At 46.2% G+C, this 25,653-nt stretch overlaps 1 protein-coding gene across 1 annotated transcript in view; it reads right to left on the bottom strand.

Annotated features, from left to right (window-relative positions):
- The window catches only part of LOC135383608 (serine-rich adhesin for platelets-like), a 132,079-nt gene that overhangs the window by 46,209 nt on the left and 60,217 nt on the right, over nucleotides 1–25,653 (bottom strand). The window contains exons 5-6 of the mRNA XM_064613000.1: nucleotides 19,201–19,360; nucleotides 6,141–6,280 (exon numbers count right to left, since the gene is read on the bottom strand). Of these exons, the coding sequence (XP_064469070.1) occupies nucleotides 6,141–6,280; nucleotides 19,201–19,360 (300 nt within the window). The remainder of the gene's footprint in view (nucleotides 1–6,140; nucleotides 6,281–19,200; nucleotides 19,361–25,653) is intronic.

The raw sequence follows: 25,653 nt of genomic DNA, 5'->3' as shown, positions 1-25,653 counted from the left end.
TTGTGGGTTAGCTCATGAGGTGGGATAAACCAATCTGTTTCAGGAAACCAATTTGATTTCAGTTTTGTGCGATTCGTCTTTCCATGGCCTGTGTCGGAGTCATGTGTCGGAGTCATGGCATGTGTGTCGTTGCCACTCATCCTGTTGATGTTGGGAGTCCTGGTCTCCTTTGTTGCTTGATCTTTTAGGTGGTCTTCGTGCAGATTAACTGTTGTGATGATGGCTGCTGCTGTGGACAACTATGTGCTAGGTGCCTTCACCTTGGTGGGCTCTTCGACATATCGACTGGTTCGATCTTATTCCGACAGCGGAGGAGCTGTTACGTTTATACTACCGAGCCGTCCGGCTCGTGCATCGAAAGCCTCAGCTCGCGTGTGCGCTCGTGGTCTTTGGCCGCTTCTTCCTCTATAGTCCCGCTCATACCTAGTCCGCTCGGCCATTGCGTATCCCTCGCCTCGGCTACTAGGCTACCACAGAAAACCTCGACGAGGTTCGCTATATCATTGACGTTTAGCAAAAGTCAGTTTACTAAATCCAGTCTGCTTTGGAGATCCCTTTGTTGCAACTATTAGTGCAGTTGTATATATGGTATGCATGAAAGTTGGCTTTCTTTAGCTGCCTCCAACAGCTGATAATGGTCACCCGGTCTCCCTGCTCACCTCACCTCACGCAAGCTGGCGTGTGGGTTTGCAGCAGTAAATGCCAGTATGTCGGTACGAACATCATCTTGCAGTGTCGCTGACCTATGGCGTTTCTTCGTCCTGATAGGGCAGCACCATTATGGCAGAGCTTGGTCTCGTACCAGGATGCCAGATTTCAAATATCTTCACCGTATATTTTATTGCACTGTTCTGCACCTAAGGCTAGTACCATGTCAGTTCTGTTCATTGGAGTAGGGCATTATTTACTCTATTCAGCTACATCGCATGATCAACAAGTAACAGTTGAATCGTAACGGAAGTCAATAAAAGCGACATAGGACAGCGGGAGGCACAAGTACCGCTGTTAAGGGGTTAAAGTTAAGTTTTGCAGATTTCCTTACGTTCTTCTCTTGCAAACAAGACAAAAAGAAAACGTCTGTATAGTCATTCATGTCGAGCTTATCGTTTAGCAGATATCAGACATGCAATTTTGTTACCTTCAAGGCAGCTGGTGCAGAGCGGAATGGTGCTGAGATCACTTGTCCGTGAAGTGGGCGCCATAGACCGCTTCGACCAGACCCACCTTTCGCGCGACGGAGAAAGGCCATGTGATATTTTTGGAAGTCCGCGTATTTTTGTTTGGACACGGAGAAAAAAAATAACGTGCAACAGGTAGAGACTTGTACCCATTGGCATTCGTCACCTCATTTCACCATCCACAACTTCACTATTCAACACTTTCATCTAATCCTAACAATTTTAATTAATTAGGAAACAAAAAATATGCTGAATATCTTGCAAGACTAGTAACATTATACAGACGGTTTCGTTACAGTGTGATGCCCGGTTTTTTCTTTTATTTGCAACACAGTGGGGTCGAACTTAAATGGAACACCCTGTACACTGCTAATTGCACATCATTCCTACAACAATCATGCATTAATTGATTGTAAAACGATATAATGAAAACAACAACGTCGAAACAAAGTAATACAGAAAGGTAATACGTACGTCGTTTTAAGTCTCTCGAAACGGTGTTGCAGAGGTCTCGTAGAGCATGTTTCGGAAGCCTTAACCTCAACAACACCGAATATCCACTGGATGTAGGATTAAACGTCTAACGTCCGTGGTCACATCGCCTGTCTGATTCAACGTGGATGAAGAAAATAAAGAGCGGAACTGATATCATCAGGACATCCACAAACGGACATATGCGGTGATCTATGTCCCAACAACACATGACAGTCCTAAGGATATCCGATGTATGTCTGAAGCTGGATGTGGGAATATCCTGGGGATTACGAGTTTCGTCCGCCATATATACACTCACAAGTCCAAGTGGAGAAAGGAGTCCTCTGGGATGTCCGAAAGACATCCAATGTTCTACGCTGTTTGCCCCCCTTTTTTTTCCTGGGAATAACAAGCCGCCGTAGCGCAGGCTAGCCTTCCCCTCCTATTTTTTTCATATAATAAACATATCCCCCTGACATCTTTGTTTTTTTGTCAGTTAGATTTTTCAGAAGCGAAGTCAGAAGCGTTTGATGTGACATATTTAGTGAAAGTAGCAATTTTTCCACCGTTAATCTTGATTGACACTTAAGAATTAAGGGAAAACACGTCGTGACTGAAACCGGAATCAGGAATTTCATCATTTTCGAAACATAACTGACAAGAAAAAGTGACGGTAGCTGTGAGGGTATAATCCCCTCTTCTACAGTTATTGTACCCTATAAACGCGAATTTCCTTTTTCGGAAACATCAAAGAACCAGCATAGTGATGTTACTTGGAATATTCGAACTTGGCAAGTATGCAGAATACGTCTGCAAACCGACGAACAATGAAGGATGAGAGACGAGAAATTAAGGGGCTCTCCCGTTGGAAAGTCGGCGAGGTTCTGGGCGCAGCATTTACTGTGTTAACCATTAATTTAATTTGGTCCAACAATTTCGTTTGATTATTTAAATTTTGCACATTAGTAATATAGCATGCTCGCTTTAACATAAATAATATATCATGCCTGCTTAGTAGGAGCATTAGCTGGAAGAAATATCCCTAAAACGTCTCTCGCTCGTCTGTTTAACGTCCCTATGGATATATTTCGGCCGTCCCACAGGACGACTTCTTTCTCTCACTCTGTCGTGTGAGCGTACATAAATTGGACGAAACTCATATCTCCAGGATATCCCAACATCCAGCTTCAGACGTACACTGGATGTCCCTAGAACAGCCGTGTGTTGTTGGGCTGGATGTCTGTCGGACGTCAAACAGGACTCCTTTCTCTCACTTGGACCTGTGAGCGTACATATACCGGACGAAACTCATTATCGTTAGGATATCCCAACATCAAACTTCTGACTTACATCGGATATCCATAGGACAGCCTTGTGTTGTTGGGGAAGTGTAGAAGTGGTCATCTGACAAGGCTGTGAATGTGTCAGTATATGTATGAAATACGCGGGCCACATCATCTTCACGGGCGCCAACATCTGCGAAATATGCGTAGAGTTTCGCCCTTTTTTATTTCTGGCGACGCTCACTCGCGACGAAAGACTGGAAGGTTTTCCTTATTCTGCCACCCTCACCCCGATGACGATTAGCGAAGAGCACAGCGATGGTGTAGATGTAGCGAGGAACATCGCATTAACAGCACGGGACGACGACGCCAACGAGGGTCACGTGAACGCGCCTTTGCTCTGACAACAGCGACGAGCTGCGATGACCGGGGTACACAGGGTGACACAATCCCGTCATTGTTGAGCTACACTCGAGCGGGCATTTTTCGTAAAACCGCCGTCTTGGCGTGGTCGCACATCGTAAGCAGCATCACTTTGAGGTAATGTGACTTTGTTTACATGCCGTTTTAGCGCCTGCCGACATATTCCCGTTGGCATGAAGTTAAGAGATAAACGTATTCTACAAACGCGTAAACTATACGCCCCTTCTCCCGCGACATGGTACCCCATTTCTCCATAGCTTAAGTACATCACAGCAGCTCAGCCTGTTTTAACGAGGGGTCGTCATCACATTTGTGGAAGTGGTCAACAGTACGAGCCCTCATATAACAGACTGCGTGTTTCACTGCGAGATTATCGGAGAAAAATAATTACCGGGTCCAAAAAGAGTGCAAAACGGCGCACAGGAAGGACAAACGCTTTGTCTACAAACGGCTTAGCCTCCGAACACGGGTGTGGCCATCTTTAAGGTCCCGTGTGAGGTGACGTTTACTGTGACGTTGCTGTGATGTGTGAACATGATCTGTCCAGAATGCATTGTGTCCTGCCGGCACGCTTTCGTCTATGGGGTAACTCACTGGATGTCACCCCTCCGCTGGGGAACGTAAACAATGCGCCACAGAACATGGCTTTTTCTTGCTTGTTTCTCAGTTCAAAAGCGGAAATTTTCGGATGAGGCCAAATTGCTGGAAATATTACATGCGTGTGGTTCTCTGATTTTTTTCAGATAAATCGGAAAATCTGGATCCCTACTTATAAGATATGTCCTCCTCTCCCTTTTCTGAATGGAAGCGCCATCCCTGCTCAAAAGACAAGCTCTTCCCCGTGTCTTCTTTGCCGTATAGCACCCTACAAATACCTTCTCTCCGGACGTTTGTAGCTTTGTTGATCGCCTCACTGAGGTGATAGTTTTGCACACTCCATTTGTATTTCTCTAGCGTATTGATTTTATTTGTTACAATATACTAGCTACAAAATTCTTAAGACTCCGACTTCGTGCATATCTGGGAGGAGCCTCAGCGGCTTAGTTTCGGCCACACATTTGCGTTGGTGCCGTAAGGAAATCCAACCGTAGCTGGTTCCCAGTTTCCTAGTTTTGTAGCTTCGTAGCCGTACCCTGCCGTTGAAGGATGCCTTACTTTATAACGCAGGCGCGCCACAAAACGCCACTGATGCTGCCGCAATCAGTGAATAAGCAAGCGTATCATGGTTGGTACTGTTCACTGAGTGAGGATTGACAACCACAGCTGCAGAAGTGTTGTCAACCCTCGACCAAACCTACTACTAGACACCGAAGGCGCTGCAAGCCGAAGTGAACTAAGTGTGTATTTCGTTAATGCGGAAAGCGGTTGTAACATGGCTTCACACAGCGATCGTTATATTTAAAGTTCACGGGCTCCATAGCCGCTTTGACTGACTCGCGCGAGAGCTCGTGGTGAATCACGGGCCGAAGCGATGCTTTTAACGCGCGTTATGGGATAACGACAAGTTGAAGATCAGTCCCAGCTGAAGCACGTATGGCGTAAACAACGGGCACGAAATTGCTGCGGCTGACTCATCACCATGCATGTAAAGAAAGCGACCACAAACTTTTGCTTATTCCAATAAGAGTTCTAAATATGTGAGCCACATGTCAGTGGTATCTTAGGTGACGCCTTGGAGTGGTAATACCCAAAACGCACTGTCGCACACAATGTGGATCGGTCCGCAATCCTGGTCGGCGTGATCCCGCTGGGCGCGCCGTACCGTACGCACTTCACGTTCGTGATCTTGGTATAACGAAGCCTACCGTAAAGTCGAGAGTCCCCCTCGCCTGCGACACAAAACGAAGGGTGAGCAAAGAAAAAATACTCAAAGCGAGGAACCGCTTGAAGTATTAGCTTTGCGTCAATGCAAGGTGTATGTTTCTTACACGTTTTGGTTTGAGACTTTCAGGTAGGGCCTTTGAAACTCAAAAGCAGTGCGACAGAATCGTGCGTTTCTGTCCGTTCCTCAAGAAATGATCCATGTATCATAGACAGCCATCCATTTTGAAGGCATATAATTTTACGCTGGACCACCCTTTATTTCAGAAAAATGTCAATCACGTCCCAGAATCGGTCCAAAGTACAAAACAAATGTGTCTGAGCAGGTAATAGAGAGTCTGAGCAGGTAAACTGAAAGTAATACAGGATGTACCTGAATGACCCTTCACGGACAGTCCGCAAGTGTCATCCTCAGGACGTTATGGGGTACACATATCGAAGGATGAGGACACGATGAGACTGTGGGGACATCCTGAGGATCATGTGTGATCTTGGGGCTGTTTCGGCGTTCGTCGATGTTGTTTTCTTCGTGCGGGCCGCTATCATTGCCGCCATCTTGCCAACCCGGAACCGGCAAAGCGAGTAGCGAGAAGGCGAGGGTGAAGGGGAGCCACTGCGCCTGCGCCAACCCTCCTTGAAGTGCGTAATCATGTTCGCGAACGGGGGACAAGTGTCTGCGTTGTTGATCTCTGTCGCCGAGACTCGCTTTGTCCGCACCTGAGGGCGATCACAATCGCTGCCTAATCACGATTGCGCGCGATGCGAATCCTGCATCGGTGCGTTTTGGGTATAAGCTGTGGATACGTGGGAGAGTCTGAAGCATGTTGAAAGTAGTGACGTCGACAACGGTGACGATGCATGAATACGCGAACATAAGTAAGTACGCGAACGTAAGTTTTATAGAGCTGGACGGATGTCTACACAGGCTCACATTTCAGTAGCGCCAGAGTAGCAAACTTACTTGACCGTTCTTTCGAAGTGATCTTTCATAGTAGTCGCAGCATCCGGGGGCCCGAATAGCGGAGCGATCCCCCAAAACAAAAATCCCTTTTCGGATGGTATGGATGCTTTTTCGGCCCTCCTCTGGGATTCTTTCACTGTCTGCAACAAAGCAATATCGTGTCAAGTTTGCACTCCGTACATTATCCTTTCGTACACCAGATTTTTTATTTACTTTTTTATTTTACTGTCTCATTACTAGCCCAACACATTCTCTCGACTTGTGAGCGCGCGGGTGTGTGCGCCTAAGGGAATATAGTAACGCAGTGTTGTCCCCCATGCAGAGACTTCGAAAGACAAGCGCCATTCGGCAAGGGAAGTGGGGCTGTGAATTAATTTGTAAATGAAAAAAAGAAGAAAAAAGAGTGAGGAAAGGAAACCCAGTAAAGAGGCACATGCCACGCGCAGTGCACGATGACTCGAAACATCCGAAAACTGCTTCACCTTTCAGCTAAAGTAGCCAAAGTCCTGTGAATAAACTGTGTTATCTGTGGCGTGTCACGTGCAGAAAGTGTCTCAGCGTTTTCGTCACCTCCGAAATCAATTTATGAATTCAGCACATGGGCAGTTGGGTAGTTCGCCTCCACAAGCTTGCTAGGAATTAATGTCAATCTGGCGCCACCCTCCCGCTTCATAAATCTGATCTATATACACACTAAATCTCATGCCCGTTGTGTACCTCTCCAAAGAAGCAGGGACCCGTGGGATGAGGTACACAAGCGCTACAGCGCAGCGAAGACCGTTCAACAGCAGGTACACAACTGTTCCAGAACGAGGGAGCTGATATTAACAGTAACTACATTTTTCAGGGCTTTGAAAAGGTGGTGCGTTTTATTATTATACCCGTATTGTATATCATTCGAAGCTCTGCCCGCTTCATGCCCACGTAAAACAGCCATCGCCACTGATGTCACCCGAAGGTTGTGCAATGCATATTGTAAGTTAACAACAGGCGTTCGAACGGTGCTCACGCTCGTCTGTCTTATGAAAGAACAGAGGAGGATGTGATTTTGCATAGTACGCTGTATGCTTATAGTGTGTATTTGTTGGTCGTCTCCCAGATTTCACTAAGTGTGTGATCACGCTACAAGCATATTCATTTGGCTGTTGTGCTGTATGCCCCATCGGGCAACTGCTGCACCCATGTAGCCAAAGGTAGGATAGTAAATGTCTAATGGACGTCTAAATTTAGACAAGTGACATGTCTAGTAGACGTCTCTCAAAAGCCCTAATGCCTAAAGGAGTTCCTCTAGCCTTACCCTAGCAAAGCTAACATTACGCCACCCAGACGTCTAACCCTAGACATTCAACGTCTTGCCCTAGCCCTGCTTTAGACTTTTTATATACCAGACTGAGGCGGCTTCTAGCTCTGTACTAGCCCTGGTTTACCAATAATGTCTACGATTATACCTTCATTAGCAATAACTTAACTTATTAACAATTAATAACAATTCTTAACTTAGACCATGCCTAAAAGCTTTTCTGTATCTGTGCGCTGTTTCAGAAATGTGGGCTCTGTGGGTGAAAGTAACACGCAGTAACTCACCCCAGAACCACATATTTACAAATATTTATTTGCAGTAAAGCTATTACAACACTGCAAAAGTAACTAGCGCATATTCACCTTACGTTTGGGCAGCGCTGTGACAAGTCAATAATGGTACAGGCGCATGTCGATGTCTAGACAATGGCTACATATAGTAATGTCCACAATATTACAACACGTGCTGTTGAACTTCTAGAAATAACATTGACATATTAAGCTGTCGATACTTATGTTCCCTGATGATTCACTTTCGATTCCCTCAAGCTGACTCTATTTGTACTCTAAATATTCGTTTAAAACAAGTCACGAAGAACTTTCAATGGGTACGGAGCAGCACGCCCAAAAAAGAAATTTTTTGCCCGAATGCCCTACGTTTTAGAAGACTGTCCGCGGTAGAATACTTTCCAAGTGACATACAGGAAGGCATGGACCAGCCAGAAATGCTTTGATGTTCATAATAACAATGTCCAATATTTTTCAGTCATCGTTCTGTTCAGGAGATAAGTACTGGACTGATATAACTTAACCCAGTAAAAAACGACACCAGGCATTCCTAATGGGTCATCCATGCCAAATGATCCAGAAGTCGTCTTCGTCCCCCCGAGTTCCCCAAAAGAAAAAAAAATGAAGAGAAAAAAAGCCCACGAACAAACCACAGATACCCGGTCCCACCAATAAGTGTTTGCGAAGATTTACTCCAAAATATCCAACCACTCTTGCGCCTGGAGGGATCACAATTTACGCAAAAGACGAAAACCATATTACGGAGGAAGAAGCCGAGAGGCTGAACTTCTCCATATGAGCAGGGTTTTGTGGCATAGGGTGAGACAACCAGGCCCCAGCAATGTGCCAAAAGCGATTTCTTTACCCAAATCCGTAAATTTTCAGACGTCGTATCTATAGAGAGCGGTTTGCTATTTTTAATGCTACTTTGCACTACTTACTTACTTTTAGTGCTACTAGCGGTTTGCTACTTTGGAAATGCCTATTGGTAGAACAGAGTTTCCTTTTGTTATTACTTTTTTTTAGAGATGAGGGGGTCGAGCAGTGCCAGTCACCTCCTCGGCGATGGTGGAGTTCTGTACTTTCGTAGACTTGGGGACTGGTGATTTCTCGTCCTGTTTGCCTTTCCTGATCCAACGTCGGCGAGACTGAGTTTCACCAGCAGCTTGCGACTCGATCCATTCTATGCCGCTTCGGTGATCTTGTCCCGACATCATCGCAGCTTGATCACAACAAGAACGCGGATTGCACCGCGTCATATTGCCTGGCCATTGTGCGATACCTTGTGACTTTGAAACATGTCTAGGTATGAAACACTTCCCGACACTGTGCGCGGGATATTTTGTGTGATTGTGTCAACACTGGATACCACTTTTCAGGCATATATTTTCGTAATAAAATAGTGAGTTGCATAGTGCCTCGTTTCGTGTGTGTTTTATGCGAAACTCTTTGAGATTGGACTTCGCCATTGGCGCGATTCCCTTTTCCACGTGAGGTTCGAAGCTTCAAAGAAACGAGACCTGGCAATGTTATACGTTAGTCTGATCTTGCTCGCCCGTGCATATAGCTTCGTCCATTACGTGTCAAAGGCGCATCGTATCGCATGTGTGCCTCGTGCACGAAACGGTGCGCAGAACCTCATATTTGGTTAGGTTACTCTTCAACGATGAGGTACGAAAAAAAACTACTTCATGTTAATGCTGTACATAAGCGTTACAGGGCGTACAGTATACCCCTGCTAAAATTTGCCCAGCCGAGCGCACATTTTGCGAATCACCTGCTGTTTTCTTGAAGGCCTATTCCACGTTTTCTCTTTTGTGGTGCTGGAACTGTATTGCTCATCATTCACGGTGTATCAGGTCCTGCTTTGCAAGTAGAGCTCACTGATCTGCAGGCTGATGTCTTACTAAAATATCAACTAATATCTCCCAGGCGCTATTGCTTGCAGCACACATGCATGGTTTTCGTGCATTTTGAACTTCGAATGAACGCGACTGACAACAACGCCTGACACGAAGAAACAACCGAACACAGTTCATTTACGATATTTGCTACAGCCCTGTCGACAGCGGAGACCTTGTTATTAGCAACCGTAATTATTGTTTCACTGCTTTCCAGTAGCGAAGACAGTAACGAAGTTGTATTGGACGAAGCGGCCTCCGTCCAGTGAGAAACAGCGAAGAACAGCATTCGCCGCTGGACAGCGAACTGAAGTACCGTGCTGCTTCCAGCCGTGTATATACAGGGTGGCACACCAACCATGACAGGAATTCATAGTAAATGACGTAGGCAACGGAGAGACATACGGTTAAGGCTTTTTTTTTTTTTTTTTCCTGCCAGGAACATTTGCCACGTATTGGTACCATTTTACTTCCGTTTCAATTGATTGAAGTTTAATTTATTGAACTGAACTCCGAAATTTTCCCAAGTCAACCTATCGTCTTCTTTTCGTTTCTTTACTGGCGGAAATGGGTTCCTCCTGGTCATTTTAGTCAGTATAGCACCCGCAACGTACTGTAATACAACGATAATTGCTGAATTCGGGCGCGTTTTGTTATTCAACTCTGGCAACTCCGAGTTACTCTAAGTGGGCGAAAAGTAGCTATAGGCCATTGTAGCGGAAGTGGGGTCATTGCAAGCCCGTAGCGATGGGGGGGGGGGGGGGGGCAGACGCTCCGGGCGCCCTCGCCCGGGAGCGCCCCGAACGTCAGGCCCTGGCGGGTTGTTTGTAGAGTATGAAGCGGGAGTGAACGGAATTCGAATTTAAGATCTCGGCAGTGCGAATGAGCGTTTCTTTTCTTCGTTTACAGGGATTCAGAAGCCAATGAGAAAGAGGGGGGGGGGGCGCTTCACGTTTACCCTACCACGGGCGCAAACTCGACTCGCGACGGCTCTGGTCATAACTCTGCGGGGGAAAATAGCCTGGGTTAACCATGGTAACAACCCTTCTCGCCTTTGCTCCAAAGCAGGGTAAGCTATGGTTGTAACGAGATACACAAGCACGTGTGGCCTTGTAGTCTGCTACACACGACAGTTGGCCCTTTTGCTCTGTCATAACCGAGTTTTGAAAGCTTTTTGTTTAGAAAAAAAAATCGTGTTATCTCTGTGGCCTACTCGAAGATTACTACCAAGATAGACGTTTGAATGAGGAATGTAGAACACGTACGTGCACACGCAAGAGCGTGAGCAACCGTGAGCAAGAGTGCACGGCGTACCCACGTCTGCATTAAATAGGGAGTGTTTTTTTATTCAACTAGAATACCAAGTATTTTCGATACTGTAGATTAGATTGTATAGCATATGGTTCTTATTCATAGGGTATGATTATTTAGGGGGCCTCGATGTTCCCGGTTGCGAAATTCCTGATGTCACAGAAATTCTCGGCCTCGAAACATAGATAATGCTCGATTGCTTCGTAAGATGGCATTCCGTGTTTAACAATCTGATGTTGTTGATATTGACTTCGATATCTGTCGAAGTTGTTCTAGCGAATGAAAGCCACATGTTAACGACTTTTTCCTTAGCAGGGCAGACGCACCGGCACAGAATGTTCGTTAGTTTATTAACAGATTAGTTCAGGTTGGGTGTTCGTATTTTTTATCCAGCTTAGTCTGAGTTCCCTGTTGGCAATTTCCCTGACGTGATTGCATTTTCGGCGGCTGTAAACCAATCTGATAATAAACTAACCAACATGCCGTGCCGACGCGTCCGCCCTGCTAAGCAAAAGGTCGTTAAAATGTGGCTTTCGTGTGTCCTCGGTAGCTCAGTCTGTAACGTGCTGGCCTGCTCAGCTCAAGATCGCGGGTTCGATCCCGGCCGCGGGCGGTAGCAATGTGAGGGAGGTGAACATAGCTTCCAGCTCCGTGTGTCGGAGATTTCCGGCGCACGTCAAAAGAACCCCAGGTGGTCCAAATTATCCGCAGTCCTACCCTCCGGCACGTGCACGTGCTCAGACAAACCTTAAGTGTAACATCACAGTACCATTCGCTAGAACAACTTCGACAGATTCAATTTCAATATCAACAATATCAAATTTTCAGATATCAGACTCGTGAAGTTAAGAGGTTACGAAGACAGACTATGAAGGGCGTCGAGAATGAGACGACGAAAAGTGTGCGGGACGAATGTCTTGGGAAGCCGGTGGACGTATCGCAAACGAGACGGGCGTCAGCATATCGGACCGAACGTTCTTCGAAACGTAAGGACGATGACGAACGGAGGTCAGCGAGCTCCTGACATTCCTGATGATCAGCCATGACAGCGAAATCGACTCGTAGGAGGCCAGGCACACGGAGGCTGTTGATGTGAACGCGAGAGAGGGCGTCGGCGACAGCATTGTCCCTTCCATGAACGTGACGGATGTCTGAAGTGAACTCGGAAATAAAGGCGAGTTGGCGGAGTTCACGAGGAGAGTAACCAAAAGCATTAGTTGACAGAGCGAAGGCGAAGGTGAAGCGGTTTGTGATCTGTGAACACGAAAAATGGGCGGCCTTGAACAAAGCATCTGAACTGCTTGATGGCGAGGTAAATAGCGAGGACCCAGGCAGCACAAACCCTCGGGAAAAGAATGGGAACGCAATGGAGGCTTCGGCTCCTGAACGAGCGATAGTGCCCAACTGGTTCCCAGCCGTGTGGGAACTGAGGAGGTAGAACATAAGAGAAGATAAGGTAGTCCCCCGACGGTGCCCTGATCATTTCCCGCTCTGGTCTCCTTTTGGTCATGTAAACAATAATATAGGATTCGCTCCTCGATGCTGCTCTGATGATTTCCCTGTCTGGACTGACCTTGGTCATGTGACCAATATATAGGATCGCTCCCCGATGCTGATCTGATCACTACAGGATAAGCAGTCACATGACCGGGGTGCAGCAACGGATTTCTCTTCCCAGACTGTCAGGCGCCAAGTGATGCAATCACGTAACCGACAGTTTCGAATCTGGCCAATGATGTTCCTCGATCATCCAGCCGTGTTTACACTGTCGGAGTCCCCGTCGCTCTCGCTGCGAGAAATGAATGTATCCGGCCGTGCTCCCGAAACTTTGAGGAATTCCAACATTTTTAAGCGATTCATCGAGTGATAAGTGCTATTTCTTTTTGTGGTATTCCTCGCATTGATAAACGTTACTCATAGATGTCATTCTAAATAAAAAGAAAAGAAAAAAGGAACCTCCGAAGTGAATAAATTATTCCGCTTTAATCCGTTTGCGTAATGTGATCGACGCATGATATGTCAATTTGTTTGAAACTGTGAGTGAATGAAAGCTATCCTGATCGTTCATTCCGAATGTCATGCTGGACCACTACCAGAGCGTGCTTAAGGAAATCAAGGCATTGATGAAGGTATCACCGAAGTGCCCACCACTGTCACCAGATATCTGCCTCAGAGCCAGTGATGATGGTCAGGATTTTTCTAGCGGATCTTGTCATGTCATGCTGAAAACTGTAAGTTTAGCTATTTGGTCTCTATTCAATAACGTGTGCATCTTGTGGTGTGGTGTACTTTTCTCAGTGTAACCCTGACCTCAAACTATCTTCCACTTTCAGAATCCACCCCGCACTTCGGTTACAACACTATGAACCTATCGTGCTGTGATGCTTGCTTGAAAGGAATACAATCTGGTATGCTGTGCTTTTTTTCTTTTAAAAGGACATCAGGTATCCATAATAAGAGGCATTCGTAGCAAGAAAGCCATAAGAAAAGGCATCTTCTTGGTACATTAATATTTCTCCTAAAGACAAGGGTACGAGTCACACTACATGTGCCATACTGCACTCTCAGAAAAAAGGGTGGAGCAATTAGACCTTTTAGGAGGTAATAGTTGTCGCATATGTTGTGCCTAAAAGGTTGCAAAGTTCTACCTGCTACATCACTCTCTGCCACGAATAATAGGGTTACCCCTTCTGATTCAGTGAGCGAGGGGTCGTACACCTTTTTGTTGTAATTTCGATGGATGATAATTTCTTTCACCACCTTTTTACGCCCCATATCAGACGCTATGTTGGCTTAGGAGGTAACTAAGGAAGGTACCACCTTCTCACACCTTTTTTCTTAGGTTGTGGTTCCCAAATTGTGTGTATGTTGCCCTCGTATTAGCAAAGGTACGCAAATATTTCTTCTATTTTCTTAAAGAAGGTATAGAACGATCATGACACATGTACTACGGATTCTCAAGTTGTTCACGTGTTCCATGTTGTTGGGCGTAACTCGTTACCAGTAACTCGATACTGTAACTAGGCTACTCGGCTTAGCTATTTTCAGTAACTTTTTGCATAGCTCTTTGCTTTTGAGCTCCAGTAACTTCTTGAGGAGCTCGTTCCTTTCCCTTTTTCTTTTGTTTCGGGGGTGGGGGGTTAAGTTCGTCAAAGTAACTTGAAGAAAGTTCGACCTTTTGTTCGATTCTGGTCTACAAACATCGCAGGCTGAGTCCTCCCCCCATGACTTGAGATGAAAGATGGCACGTGCACAGCGCGACTAACTCCCGTTGCTACACGGTGAATGTTACAAATTATAATTTAGCCGAGCATTAGGAAGCTCAGGTATCGCGCATCTTAACGATAAGCAGTGTATTGATAATGATAGAGGGCATTGAGTAGCAGGATTAAAACTTGGAACGGTTATACGATATGTTTGTAGGGGACAACTCGTAGAGCATGAACTTGCTTTGTGCTCCTTTTTCATGTGCCTTATCAAGAGATCAAAATCATCAAATCCCTCCCTAAAGAAGCCTATAAGTGTAGGCTTCTTTTGTCGTAGCAGATATTGATATCATTTTTGTATATCAAGACTATTTTGAAACGTCTTGAATCGCCCATTGTGACAGCAAGGTCTGAATTAACCATATAAACAGGTCAATTTTCATTACGTTTTATTACGTGTAACTGCGTTTGAAATTAGTTACGGGCGGCTTTCACGTCAGTTCAGGCAGGGAGGTCCCATCGACCTCCTGTGTCTTCAGTATTTTTTTATATTTTTAAGCTCATCGTATATTATGATCAACATTTTTGCCGAATAGCTTTCGTGCAAAAAAATCGAGAAAATCGAGAAAATCCGGCCCTGAATTCGGATGTTTGAGTTTTGCCGTGTTTGCACGCGTATACCTCCCGAGTGTTAAGATATTGTTGTGAATTTTTTTGAGGCTGCTTTATTATGCCTGCAGGCCAGCTGTCAGAGAGCAAATTTTAGCGCGCAGGTGCAACGCTGTGTGCTATAAAAAATGGCGAACATGCCCTCTCGCGCACTTTGGTCCTAATTTCGACGCCTGATATTTCTGGCTATAGATGTCCCTGATCGCAATAGTTGGTATCAGCTCACTCAGCTTTTAATGCTCTTTCATCTGATATATCTATCCTGCATATACTTCCTAGCGGCATGTGCTGAAATAGGCAAATATTTAGGCATATTTCGAAATAAACATGGATTTTGCGCGTGTATTTCTCAACAAGGTCCTACTTGATTTCGTATATATTTTCCCAGAATATGGCCCGATGTTAGGCCTTTCATCTAACGCAAAAACTTCTTCTCCAAAGGCGTATACTGCTGATTAGCGCGTTAAAACGCGGCCCCACTGCGTACGAACGTGTCGGAGATATCTACAGCCAGAGCAAGAAGCGTCGAAGTTTGAACAAAACTGCGCGACAGAGCATGTTCGCCGCTTTTTATACGATATAGTGTTGCACCTGTGCGCCTAAATTTGCGCTCGAAGTGCTGGCAGGTAGGTATACTAAAGCACAAAAAAAATTGCACTACGATATCTTTTAAAACTCAGGATGTGTACACGTGCAAACACGGCAAAATTGCAACAATCGAATTCAGGGCTGGATTTCTCAATTTTTTGAACGGAAAGTATTCGAATGATTAATTTTACCAATGTTGATCATCATCTGCGATGAGCATTTAAATATATATAAAAAAATCATGAAAATTCAGGAGGTCCATGGAACCTCCCTGTCTGAGCTAACGTGGAACCGGCCTACAATTATGTTCTGGCTAACCTTTTCTCCCAGCGCTCTTTACACTCCACTTTATCGTGACTTCCATCTTTGAACAGTCTAACTTAACTGGCAACGAGTTCCAACTTCTATCTCTGTTCCATATAACCTGCGTTAAGTGAATACTTGTGAGGTAAATAGTACATATGCGGGACTGGTGGTTATATACTTTCAATGTAACAATCATTTTTTTTTCATTGCTGGTGATGTGATGCATTAAAGAACCCATGTATCTTGTGACTATGATGCAATAAAGAGTCTTCTACAATGACATATTGATTTTGTTTTTAAAAATCGCGCAAATCAACACTTGTTTTGGGGGTACGAGGTACCCGTAAGTGTGCATTGGCTGCACCTCGGGAAATCGTTGGGGTGCTATACAGGCTGCCGATAACGGACCATTGACATCCCCGTGTTGCAAACCGTATGCCGGACCATGGGTCGGGTCGGTCGCCGCAGGCGCACCGACGTTGGGTCGTCGCGCTGTGCTGCCTCGGGAGTTTCCTGCCGAAGGTACTGAAGCGGACTTCCCGTGGTGATGGTTATTTAGAGAAGAACTCGGGCGGCGACCATTGACCATCTAGGTGTTGTTGCAGGACAGCGCCTACAGCGGTGCTCGACGCAACAACCATGATGCTTGTGGGAGCGTCCGGTTTCGGATGGACGTGAAGCGTGGCGCGAGATGGCTTGTCCTTGAGCTGAGGGAATGCAGCGGTGGCACAGTCCGTCCAGGTGAAAGTAGGGGCCGCCGTGCGTTTGTGACGGAGAAGGTCGTGCAGAGGCTGTAAAATCGCGCACATCCATGGATAAACATGCGGTAAAAAATTACCAGCCCTAGAAATTCCCGCAGCTGCCGAAGGTTTGTTGGGACGGGGAACTTCCGGATGGCTTCCACTTTGCCCTGATGCCGTGCCTGTCGACGTGGTGGTCGAGAAGGTCGGGTTGTGGGACTGCAAATTCACTCTTGGCCATGTTAATTACGATGCCTGCCATGAGCGTCGAGTCGTTCGCAGAGCAACCGGATGTGCTGTTCATGCTCTGCTTCGGATGTGCTTGCGATGAGAATATAAACTAAATATGCGAAGCAGAAAGCCAGGCCGCGGAGTACTTGGTCGACAAAACGCTGAAAGGATTGGGCGGCGTTGCGGAGCCCGAATAGCATGCAAACGAACTCGAATAGCCCAAATGGGATGGTGATCGCCGTTTTTGGGATGTCTTCAGGAGCTACAGGGATTTGATGATACGCGCGCACGAGATCAATTTTTGAGAAGCAGGTTGCACCATGTAGGTTGGCTGCAAAGTCTCGGAAATTGTGGGTAACCGTCTGGGATTGTTACTTTGTTCAGGCTCGATAATCGCCACACGGGCGCCAATCTCCGGTCTTTTTTGGAACGAGGTGGAGTGGAGATGCCCAAGTGCTGAATGACGGTCGAATCAGTCCGCGGTCCAGCATATGCTGAAATTCCTGCCGACCGACGGGAAGCTTCTCAGGAGCGAAGCGCCGATCTCGAGCGTATACCGGAGGTCATGTCGTAGCAATGTAATGCTGGCCGTCGTGGCTGACTGGGCGTTCGGTGCTGGGGGACGGCGCAAGGTTGGAGAAACTTCGGACGATAGCTTCAAATCTGGATTTGGGAGCTGGGCGGACCAGTACGGGACTTAGCAGAGATGGACAAGACGGAATGCCATGCACTCTAAGGTCGAAAAGGCGGAGTCCGTTCATGTCGACGAGAAGGCGAAAATGTGCCAAAAAGTCGGCGCCAATGACGGGATGCTTAACCTGGGCAACAAGGAACACCCATCGAAAGTTTCGACGGAGACCAAGGTCAAGGGTACCCAAACGCTCGCCGTATGTGGGGATGGGGCAGCCGTTGGCAGCTTCGAGGGGAGGGGGGGGGTGATGCATCGTTTCTTGTCGCCGGGTGCAGGAGAAACAACGCTGACTTCGGCGCCGGTATCGACGGGATACCGGATGCCCGTGGGTCGGTACATGATGAAAAAGAGGGATGGGCGGCGACAAGGGGTGCCAACAGAGCTGGTCGCCATCAGTTGTTGGCTGGTCCGTTTCCCGCAAACAAACATGGTGGGGTGCACTTACGAGCGCGGTCGTCAAAAGTATCGTGGTACCAACAGAAGTTGCTGCTGGGATTGACGGCCTTGAACGACTGCTTCGTCGGCGGCGGAACTGCTGAGTCCAATTGCATGCGCGTCCAGGGCTTGGGCTGCGGGAGCGGGGATTTTGAAGTCTGGTTGTGACAAGATCGATGAGCCTTTCGAGATCCGCATGTAACTTTGCCAGTTCGGACTGCTCGCTGGATATAGACGACAATGCCGGAGCTGACATGGGTAAGGAGATGTTGTACATAATTTTATCGGCCAACTGTGCCAAGGCCTCTAGGGTAATGCCGTCAGAGCTGGTCAGTATCAAGCGAACGTTGGTTGGCAGTCGTTGCAAGAAAAGCTCGCGCACGATGGAAGCATCGAGAGATGTCGCCTGATCACCCAGAAGTTGTTGCATGCGTCTAAGGAGCTGCGACGGTTTTCGATCGCCTAATTCTTCCGAAGTAATGAGCTGCTGAAGGCGTCGTTGTTCAGAGGCGGTTGTCCTGCGGATAAGCTCCTCTTTGAGTCTGTCGTACGGGCCTGACGTGGGAGGGGTCATAATAATGTCGCGAACTCCTGCAGCCTTGGTAGGGGCAAAGCTGACACGACGAGGTGGAATTTGGTGCGCTGGTTGACGATTCCACGGGTTGCAAATTGTGACTCAATAGGGCAAACCACAGAGCAGGGTCAGCGGGCCAGTATGGGGGAAGCTTCGTGGACGCTGCGTTGAGACGAGATGCAGAAGCGTCACCTGAACTAGTGTGTTCCATGACGACGTGGTAGCAGCTGTGCGAGTTGTTCGAGATCCGGGTCACCAATTCAGGAGGAAGAATGAGGTCTAGCCAGACGTAAGCAGGAGAGACGCGCGCGGTAGCGATGAGTCTAGCTGCTTTGAGTCGTCGTCACCGTCACGATAGGTTTCTTTGTACATTTATTTACTTTTCTACGTTATATCGTTTTAGAAACTTAATTGTTATGGACATTGCAGAATCATAACTGATAATGTCATGACTTTTTTTTTTTTTCTAGTGACCAAGACCAACGGGTTTCAATCAATTATGGTCGCGCAACTTCGCGTCCGAACGTTGGGCCTTTTTTCGTTTGGAGGCTATTCGGGTGCTCCACCGTACGCAGGGTGAACTTGCATGAGCGTGACTTCGTCAGATACTTATCTAACCTTACCAACAGTGACTTCGACCTCTTTACCGCGTCTTTCTGCAGTGTACTTCAGTACCACCACCGGTGTTTTACAGGTGCAGTGTTCGTCAAAGACCTGGGTGTACGCGGCTCCGTACAGGTCGCCCATTGTCTTTGATAGGCAAAATATCTAGTGGAACATGGCATAGCCCACTTGTAAGTCTATCCTACAAGAATGGTTACCTTGAGAAACTTGATGACGTCATCTACTTCACTCGGTGCTGTGTTGTTGTCGAGCTCGCCGTCGAAGAGGCTGTAATGACGAATTTTATGGTCCCAAGCTTCGGTGAAACTCCACCTGCTACTGGCGGTCTCAAGGCTGACCCTTGCTTCGTCTCGTACACTGAAGAGATACAGAATAAGTCCGACGAACAAGTCATGAAGAAGCGGCACACTTATGTTGTACTGCATACGTGGTTCGATCGCGAAAGCCAACGTCAATATGTAAGTGAGGCTCTCCGCTTTCGAGTGTTGTATCGAAACTGCAGCTACACCATGAAGAAAAACCTGCCTGCGCCTGTACCATCCTCTCCGTACAGACTGCTGCCTTGGCCTCTCTCTTGAATAACGTCACTTTGGAATGCAAATCCGCCGTTCTTGTTTAGCGGTAGCTGCTGTCCCCTTTCCGTATAGGATGCCCGTTCACTTTCTCGATGCTCTCTTGCTCGATCAGCCTCAGCATTTTTTACCTTAAATTGCAGTGTATTACTCTCGTTTTCAGTTCTGGGACGAAGCACCATGTTCACGACCGTCAGCATCACAGACTGAAGGAAGCGCATGGCGCCCAGGGCGCATCGCGCGAGACCTCCACGAACAGACGAGCACAAAGTATTGGACTTCACCTCGTATTGATCATAGAAACAGCAAGGATTGGAAGCTAGAAGAAAATCTTGAGGGGAGAGCAATGTGGAAGCTCAAAGGGCTCAAAGGGCTCAAACGGAGGCGATTTCCTAAGTCCAGGCCCTCATGATAGATCAACTGACAATCTGAATACGCTTATTAGTGCCACTTGAAACGAACAAACAACAACAACATTTTTGTGAGATAATGAATGAAGAGTTTCACCGCCAGGGGCGATACTCTACCCTGTTGCTGGTAGTGATGAAGAGAATGAAGAGCCCTTTTACATAACTAGGATCGATGCCCTGTGGTACCCACAAAGGTGGAGAGAGTTTTGAGGGCAGAGCGTCGGTGGGCTGGATGTGGCCAGCCACCAAGCAATTTTGTGAAAGGGAGGGGGGGGGGGGAGAGTCCAACTCTTTAACGGATCCTGAGAGTACGGTTCGGAAAGGTTTGCAGTGTGGGCAATCAATAATGTGTTCTGCATCTTCTACAGCACCACAGTGACATCATTGGGGAGAGCCAACTTGTCTTAAGAGGTAACGAAACTGCTCTGTAAGGGTCACATCGAGGAACATTCCATGAACTAATGCGGCATCTTGACGACAGGTATGTCGAGGCATGAGGAAAGCGAGCGCTGGATCAGCACTGCCCATCATGGCTGAGGCGTATTAAGCGACACAGGTCGTGTGTCACCTATGTGTACAAAAGTCCGCGGGATACGTTAAGGGGAGGAATGATTTGCTCTGAGAGTCATGTGCCACATATTGTGCCACGAAGACATGCCTGCGGCTCTCTTGTTTTATGTGTACTGATCTGTACTGCTTACACCCATACCCCACTCTATCCTGTCGCCTGGCATGCAAAACAACTTGTCGGCAAAGGACGCATACTAACCCCCCTTGTCCCCCCACTCTATCCTGCTGTCCTCTCTCCATCTGTCCACGTCTGTAAGCCGCTCCTACCCACAGTTGCTTCGCGGCGCTAACACAGAATAAAAAAACAAAAACAACTTGCCGAGATGCCAGACGCGTTCACCGATCTGAAACACCCAGGGTTCTCGGTTGCTTTGCTAATAAGTGCAGACATCTACTCAACATGTGACTTGGTCTGATACATCACCGTTGTGCGTACGTGTGCGTTATGCGTATGTATAAGATCCTGTACAAATATCGAAGTCCTATCTCATCCCCTCAGAAATAATAATGGCCTGAGACATCAAGCTGCGTTTTTTTTCCGACAATTTTCGTACATGCGAATCATACCTGCATGTACAGCTTGCGACATACTTGTCTGGTGTCGACAGATCGCGGTTTTATCCTGTCTGAAAGCGGCAGTCGGAATGCACTGCACGCTTCGTACAGTGATGCAGATGCAGCGCTATCAAAAATATGTTTAAGAGACCACTAAAGATTTCGTAAGATGTCTGAGAAGACCTCTCTACAATATCTGAAGTGTCTGAGGGGACCTTTAGAGCAAATCTCCGGGAAGTAAGCTCCGGTGTACACCAAGGCTCTGTCCTGGGGCCACTACTTTTTTTAATGTATATTAATGATATTGTTGAGAGGGTCGAACCCGGCGTGAGTATTAAGTTCTTCGCAGATGACTGTGTCGTGTTTACAACTGTGAACGATAGAAGAGATCAGGAAAGGCTAAATAAGGGATTGGACCATTTGCTGTGGTGTACCGAGTGTGGCACTCGTAAAAGGACTCCAGAAAGGTTTGTGTACACGTTGGGGGGCTTGCCGATTACTGAGGTTTCTGAGTATGAGTACTTAGGAGTAACTCTGACTAGTAAGTTAAAGTGGACGAGCCATATTGAAAATATAGGTTCAAAAGCATTAAGCAAGCTGTACTTTATGCGCCGGAAACTTAAGGTAGCGCCGACTGATGTAAAGCTAAACGCATATAAAACACTCATTAGACCAAAACTGGAATATGCGTCAATAGTTTGGGATCCATATACTAAAGCTGATATTGCAAAGCTCGAAAGAGTTAAACGCCTGGCAATTCGCTTCGTGCACAATTCTTTTGATCGGAGACGCTCGGTTTCTGAACTTCTTGCTAGGTCGGAGCTGGAAAGAAAGAACACAGGCTGAAATTCTTGCACATGCTCTATAACCGCAAACTTCTTTTAAATTCTGATGATTACATTTCACAAAGGCAAAGCCGAGCACTTCGATCTACACACGTACATAACAGCCATATTTTCCTAAAACTGTTGACGAATGGAACGGCTTGCCAAGATAATACTTCTTAACGCAGTTGGTGGTTATCGTGTGTAGCTGGTATCCTATGACTATGGCTGCTCTGTTTGCTCTGCATATATTATTACGGACTATGTATTGTTTTGTTAAATACCTGTGCTGTCTCGACATATGATTATTACAAATGCAGTGTATTTTTCTATAGTTTTTCCACTCCTGCTTGGGCCAGTGAGCCTGCAGTATTCATACATAAAATAAACAAAATCTGAAAGGTGTTGTAAGACACTTCAGGGAGCCCTGAACGGTCTCAGAGGACTTTTCAGAGAGCTTTGAGGGGTCGTGCAACACCTCCCAGAGCGAGTTGCTACGCGCCGTGGCACACGCTATACCTCGTCCGCGTTGCAAAATTGTTCACAAGATTTCAAATGTTTCGTTTCGATAATGTGTCGTTACCGTGATTACTACGTACTGCCACTCCTCCTTGAGTGATAGGTTTTCTCGTTCTCATTACGCATTTACCCCTGCTCGCAGACAAGTATTATGAGATCTGATGAGAATAGTACTGGAAAATGAAATGCAGTCAGTGCTGTTACCGACCGCGCTTTGTGCAAACCTACAATGACATTCTGAAATGCTATTTCTTTCAAGTTGAGTTCGTACGACGCGGCATGCAAGGCATTTGTCTCAAGTTGGTGGCGAAAACTCAATATCGCCTAAGATACAAGCAAGAAGTTTTTACGCAAGCAAGGCATACTGGACGGTACACCACGAGTCCTCAAGTGTACAAGACGCTGACCGTCATTATCACAGAGATGCCGAGTTCTACGAGAAATATTTTCGTTACCGCTGTTCGTTGTTCGTACATTGCGAATACGTGTCTCATGAGTGTGCGGTTTCAGGAATACGACAGCAGTTTGGTGATGGATGTAGGCTTTCAAAGACACGTTAGTGATGAATCAAGTTTTTGTTGTTGCTATTTACTGTTTCGTGTGATTTCTTGGTAGCGATCCTTAACTTAACGTTAAACATTCGTAATTCTGCAAGACATTTGAAATAACAGCTATGTAATTTGATATATGCAGTGTGTATGCCTTGAGTATATATGTATCATCGAAGCAAGTCAATATAGTTTGTACAGTTTTGTGATATACCAGCTGAAAAAAAAAAGAATAGGACCAGTTGGAATTTATACTTGGTAAGAATGAGACCCAACAGATCCAATATCAAAACCTGCTGGATCCTTCAGTTCCAAATGTACTGTCCAGTTGCTACCTGAGCACAAGCTGGAAAGCACATTTGGTTTCATGAGCTCCAACTGGACCCTGTATTGGATATTATGGGTCCAAATGGTCGTCTGATAGAGAACTCCAGTTCCATTTGGTCTTTCGGTCTCCTACTGGTCATCCCAATTCGCAGAGAGTTACCATCTGTTAGCCCAATTGGCAACTGTTTCCAAGTGGTAGAGTTGTAAAGGAAGTGACATGTGGCTCAGTATTTAATACAATCAGTCAGTGCAGGTGTACCGAACACTATTATTACTATCAACAAGCAACACTAACTTAATTAATTTCGAAAATATGGAGAGCGTGTTGGTTGGAACTGAACATGATTAAGAACGGACAAGGACGAAACGCGTGGGGACTTTGATGACCAGCGCTATCCAAATAAAATCAGTTGCTAGTTGAACGCTTGTGTGTGTGTCGTCCCTGTCCCCGTGCGTCCTTAAATCATGTTCAGTTTAATTAATTTCGTCAGGATTTTATGTTTGGAGGATTAGTTTGTCTTGAAGAGCGACATTTTTCGCTAAAATGAGCGATAATTCATAAATTAGGTTTCATAGACGCGCAGCTGTATCGAATACAAAACGATGCTGGCAATGACAAGATGTGGCTCTACGCTTTCGCTGTCTTCACTTCAGTTTGAAACCAAAGCTTTGATGATCTCATCGTCAAATCTGACGCCAGCGCATCGGCATCACCACAGAATGTGTTAGAACAAGTTTCCGCTGGCGTGGATCGCGGGGATTCTCGCTTGTTCTCAGTGCATGACGGTCAGTTCAGTGAATGAAATGTTTCGTATGGTTTTTCAAACCGTGTACAAACGCGAACGTCATTGAATATGTATTGTGAGCTGCTGTGCTATGCGTAGTATATTATCTCGGAGCCCGTGCACTAGCAGGGCTGCGAGAAAGAACAAGCAGCACGTGCAGGGCAGTTGTGAACTTGCTGAGCTCTCAAATCTGAACTAAGGCGGGTGACAGCAACTCGATAGATATACAGGGTGTTTCCTTTTATCTGCAACAAATTTTCGTAAAAAGGGGAGTTGCCTTACGGCGGTTTTACTTTTGTCATTGGATTACTCGACGGGGCTGCTACTATGAAACCAATTTGTTTTTCTCAATTAGGGGGCTAATTAACGATATATTTTAAACAACTTTTTCATTCTTGACATTAGGGAGCAAATTGCAATTGCAATATTAAAACCTGGGTTTCACACGATGCGCTCGAACCAGTGATGACGCACTAAAGTAATCTCAGCGCGTGCTGTAGACCGAAGTATTTCACCTCGGCCGTCCGTTGGAAACACAAAGTGATCACCAAAAGAGCGACGGTGACGTCGATATCTCCGCCCTCACTTAACGTCACCGAAAATCGTCATACGCGATGTTGGCAAACCCTTACCGCGGTACGTTTGACAATCATTGTTTTGTGTCCTCTAGTTTCTTCCTTTCGTCCCTTCATGTGTTCCCAGCCGCTTGTCGTATTAGTCATTTGATCCTGCCGAACACGGCCCCTTCCCCGGTACGATAAGCGCTCATACGTATTGGTGAAGTGCAAAGCGCATTGCAAGCAAAAAAGAAAAACAAAACAAAGATCGTGAAACATTACGTTTTTCTGTGACGCAAAGTGAGGGCGGAGATATTTGGCGATCACTTAAGGTGCGCATCAGACGGCAGAGCTCAAATAATTAGGTGTGTGGCGCGGGCTGCGATTACTTTCGTGCTTCGTCAGTGGCTCCCTAAAGTCAATAATTAAAAAGTTGATTAAATACCTCTGTCATATAGTCCCCTAACTGAGAATCCATACGACTTCCTAGTTGCAGCCCCGTCGAGTAATCCAATGGCGAAAGTAAAAGCGTACTAAGGCAATTTCCTTTCTATTAAAATTTGTTGCGGATAAAAGGAAACACCCTGTATATGTTAATATCAACCCACTTTTTGGCGTGGCATCAACTTGGGCAAGACAGCTCAGGTTTCTAAAGGGACTTTGATTTTTTTTTTTTTTTTCGTTTTCATCGTATGTGTTTTTCTGAGTCTAGAACCAAAATTTTACCTTCGTCGTGCGAGGAGTGGAACCACGGCCGGGTCCGCGACACATCATCGTGACGTGTCGTTGTGGTTTTCGCCTATATTGGGGCTTTAGCCTGTTTCCAGGTGCCTCAACCTGTGACTTCAAGCTTATGTAACACCATAGTATAAGGTGGCAATGAAGCAGGCGAGCTGGTGTCGTCAGTTTGTGTCCCTCATTCTCGAGGTTGATTATGAATGTATTACAGAATATTGTGAACCTGGTTGAACAATAAATGTGTT

This window comes from Ornithodoros turicata, chromosome 2 (assembly GCF_037126465.1).
Source record: "Ornithodoros turicata isolate Travis chromosome 2, ASM3712646v1, whole genome shotgun sequence".
In the NCBI taxonomy this organism is placed as follows: Eukaryota; Metazoa; Arthropoda; class Arachnida; order Ixodida; family Argasidae; genus Ornithodoros; species Ornithodoros turicata.
The sequence above is the reverse complement of the archived record's forward strand: the minus strand, read 5'-3'. Positions and strand labels throughout refer to the sequence as shown.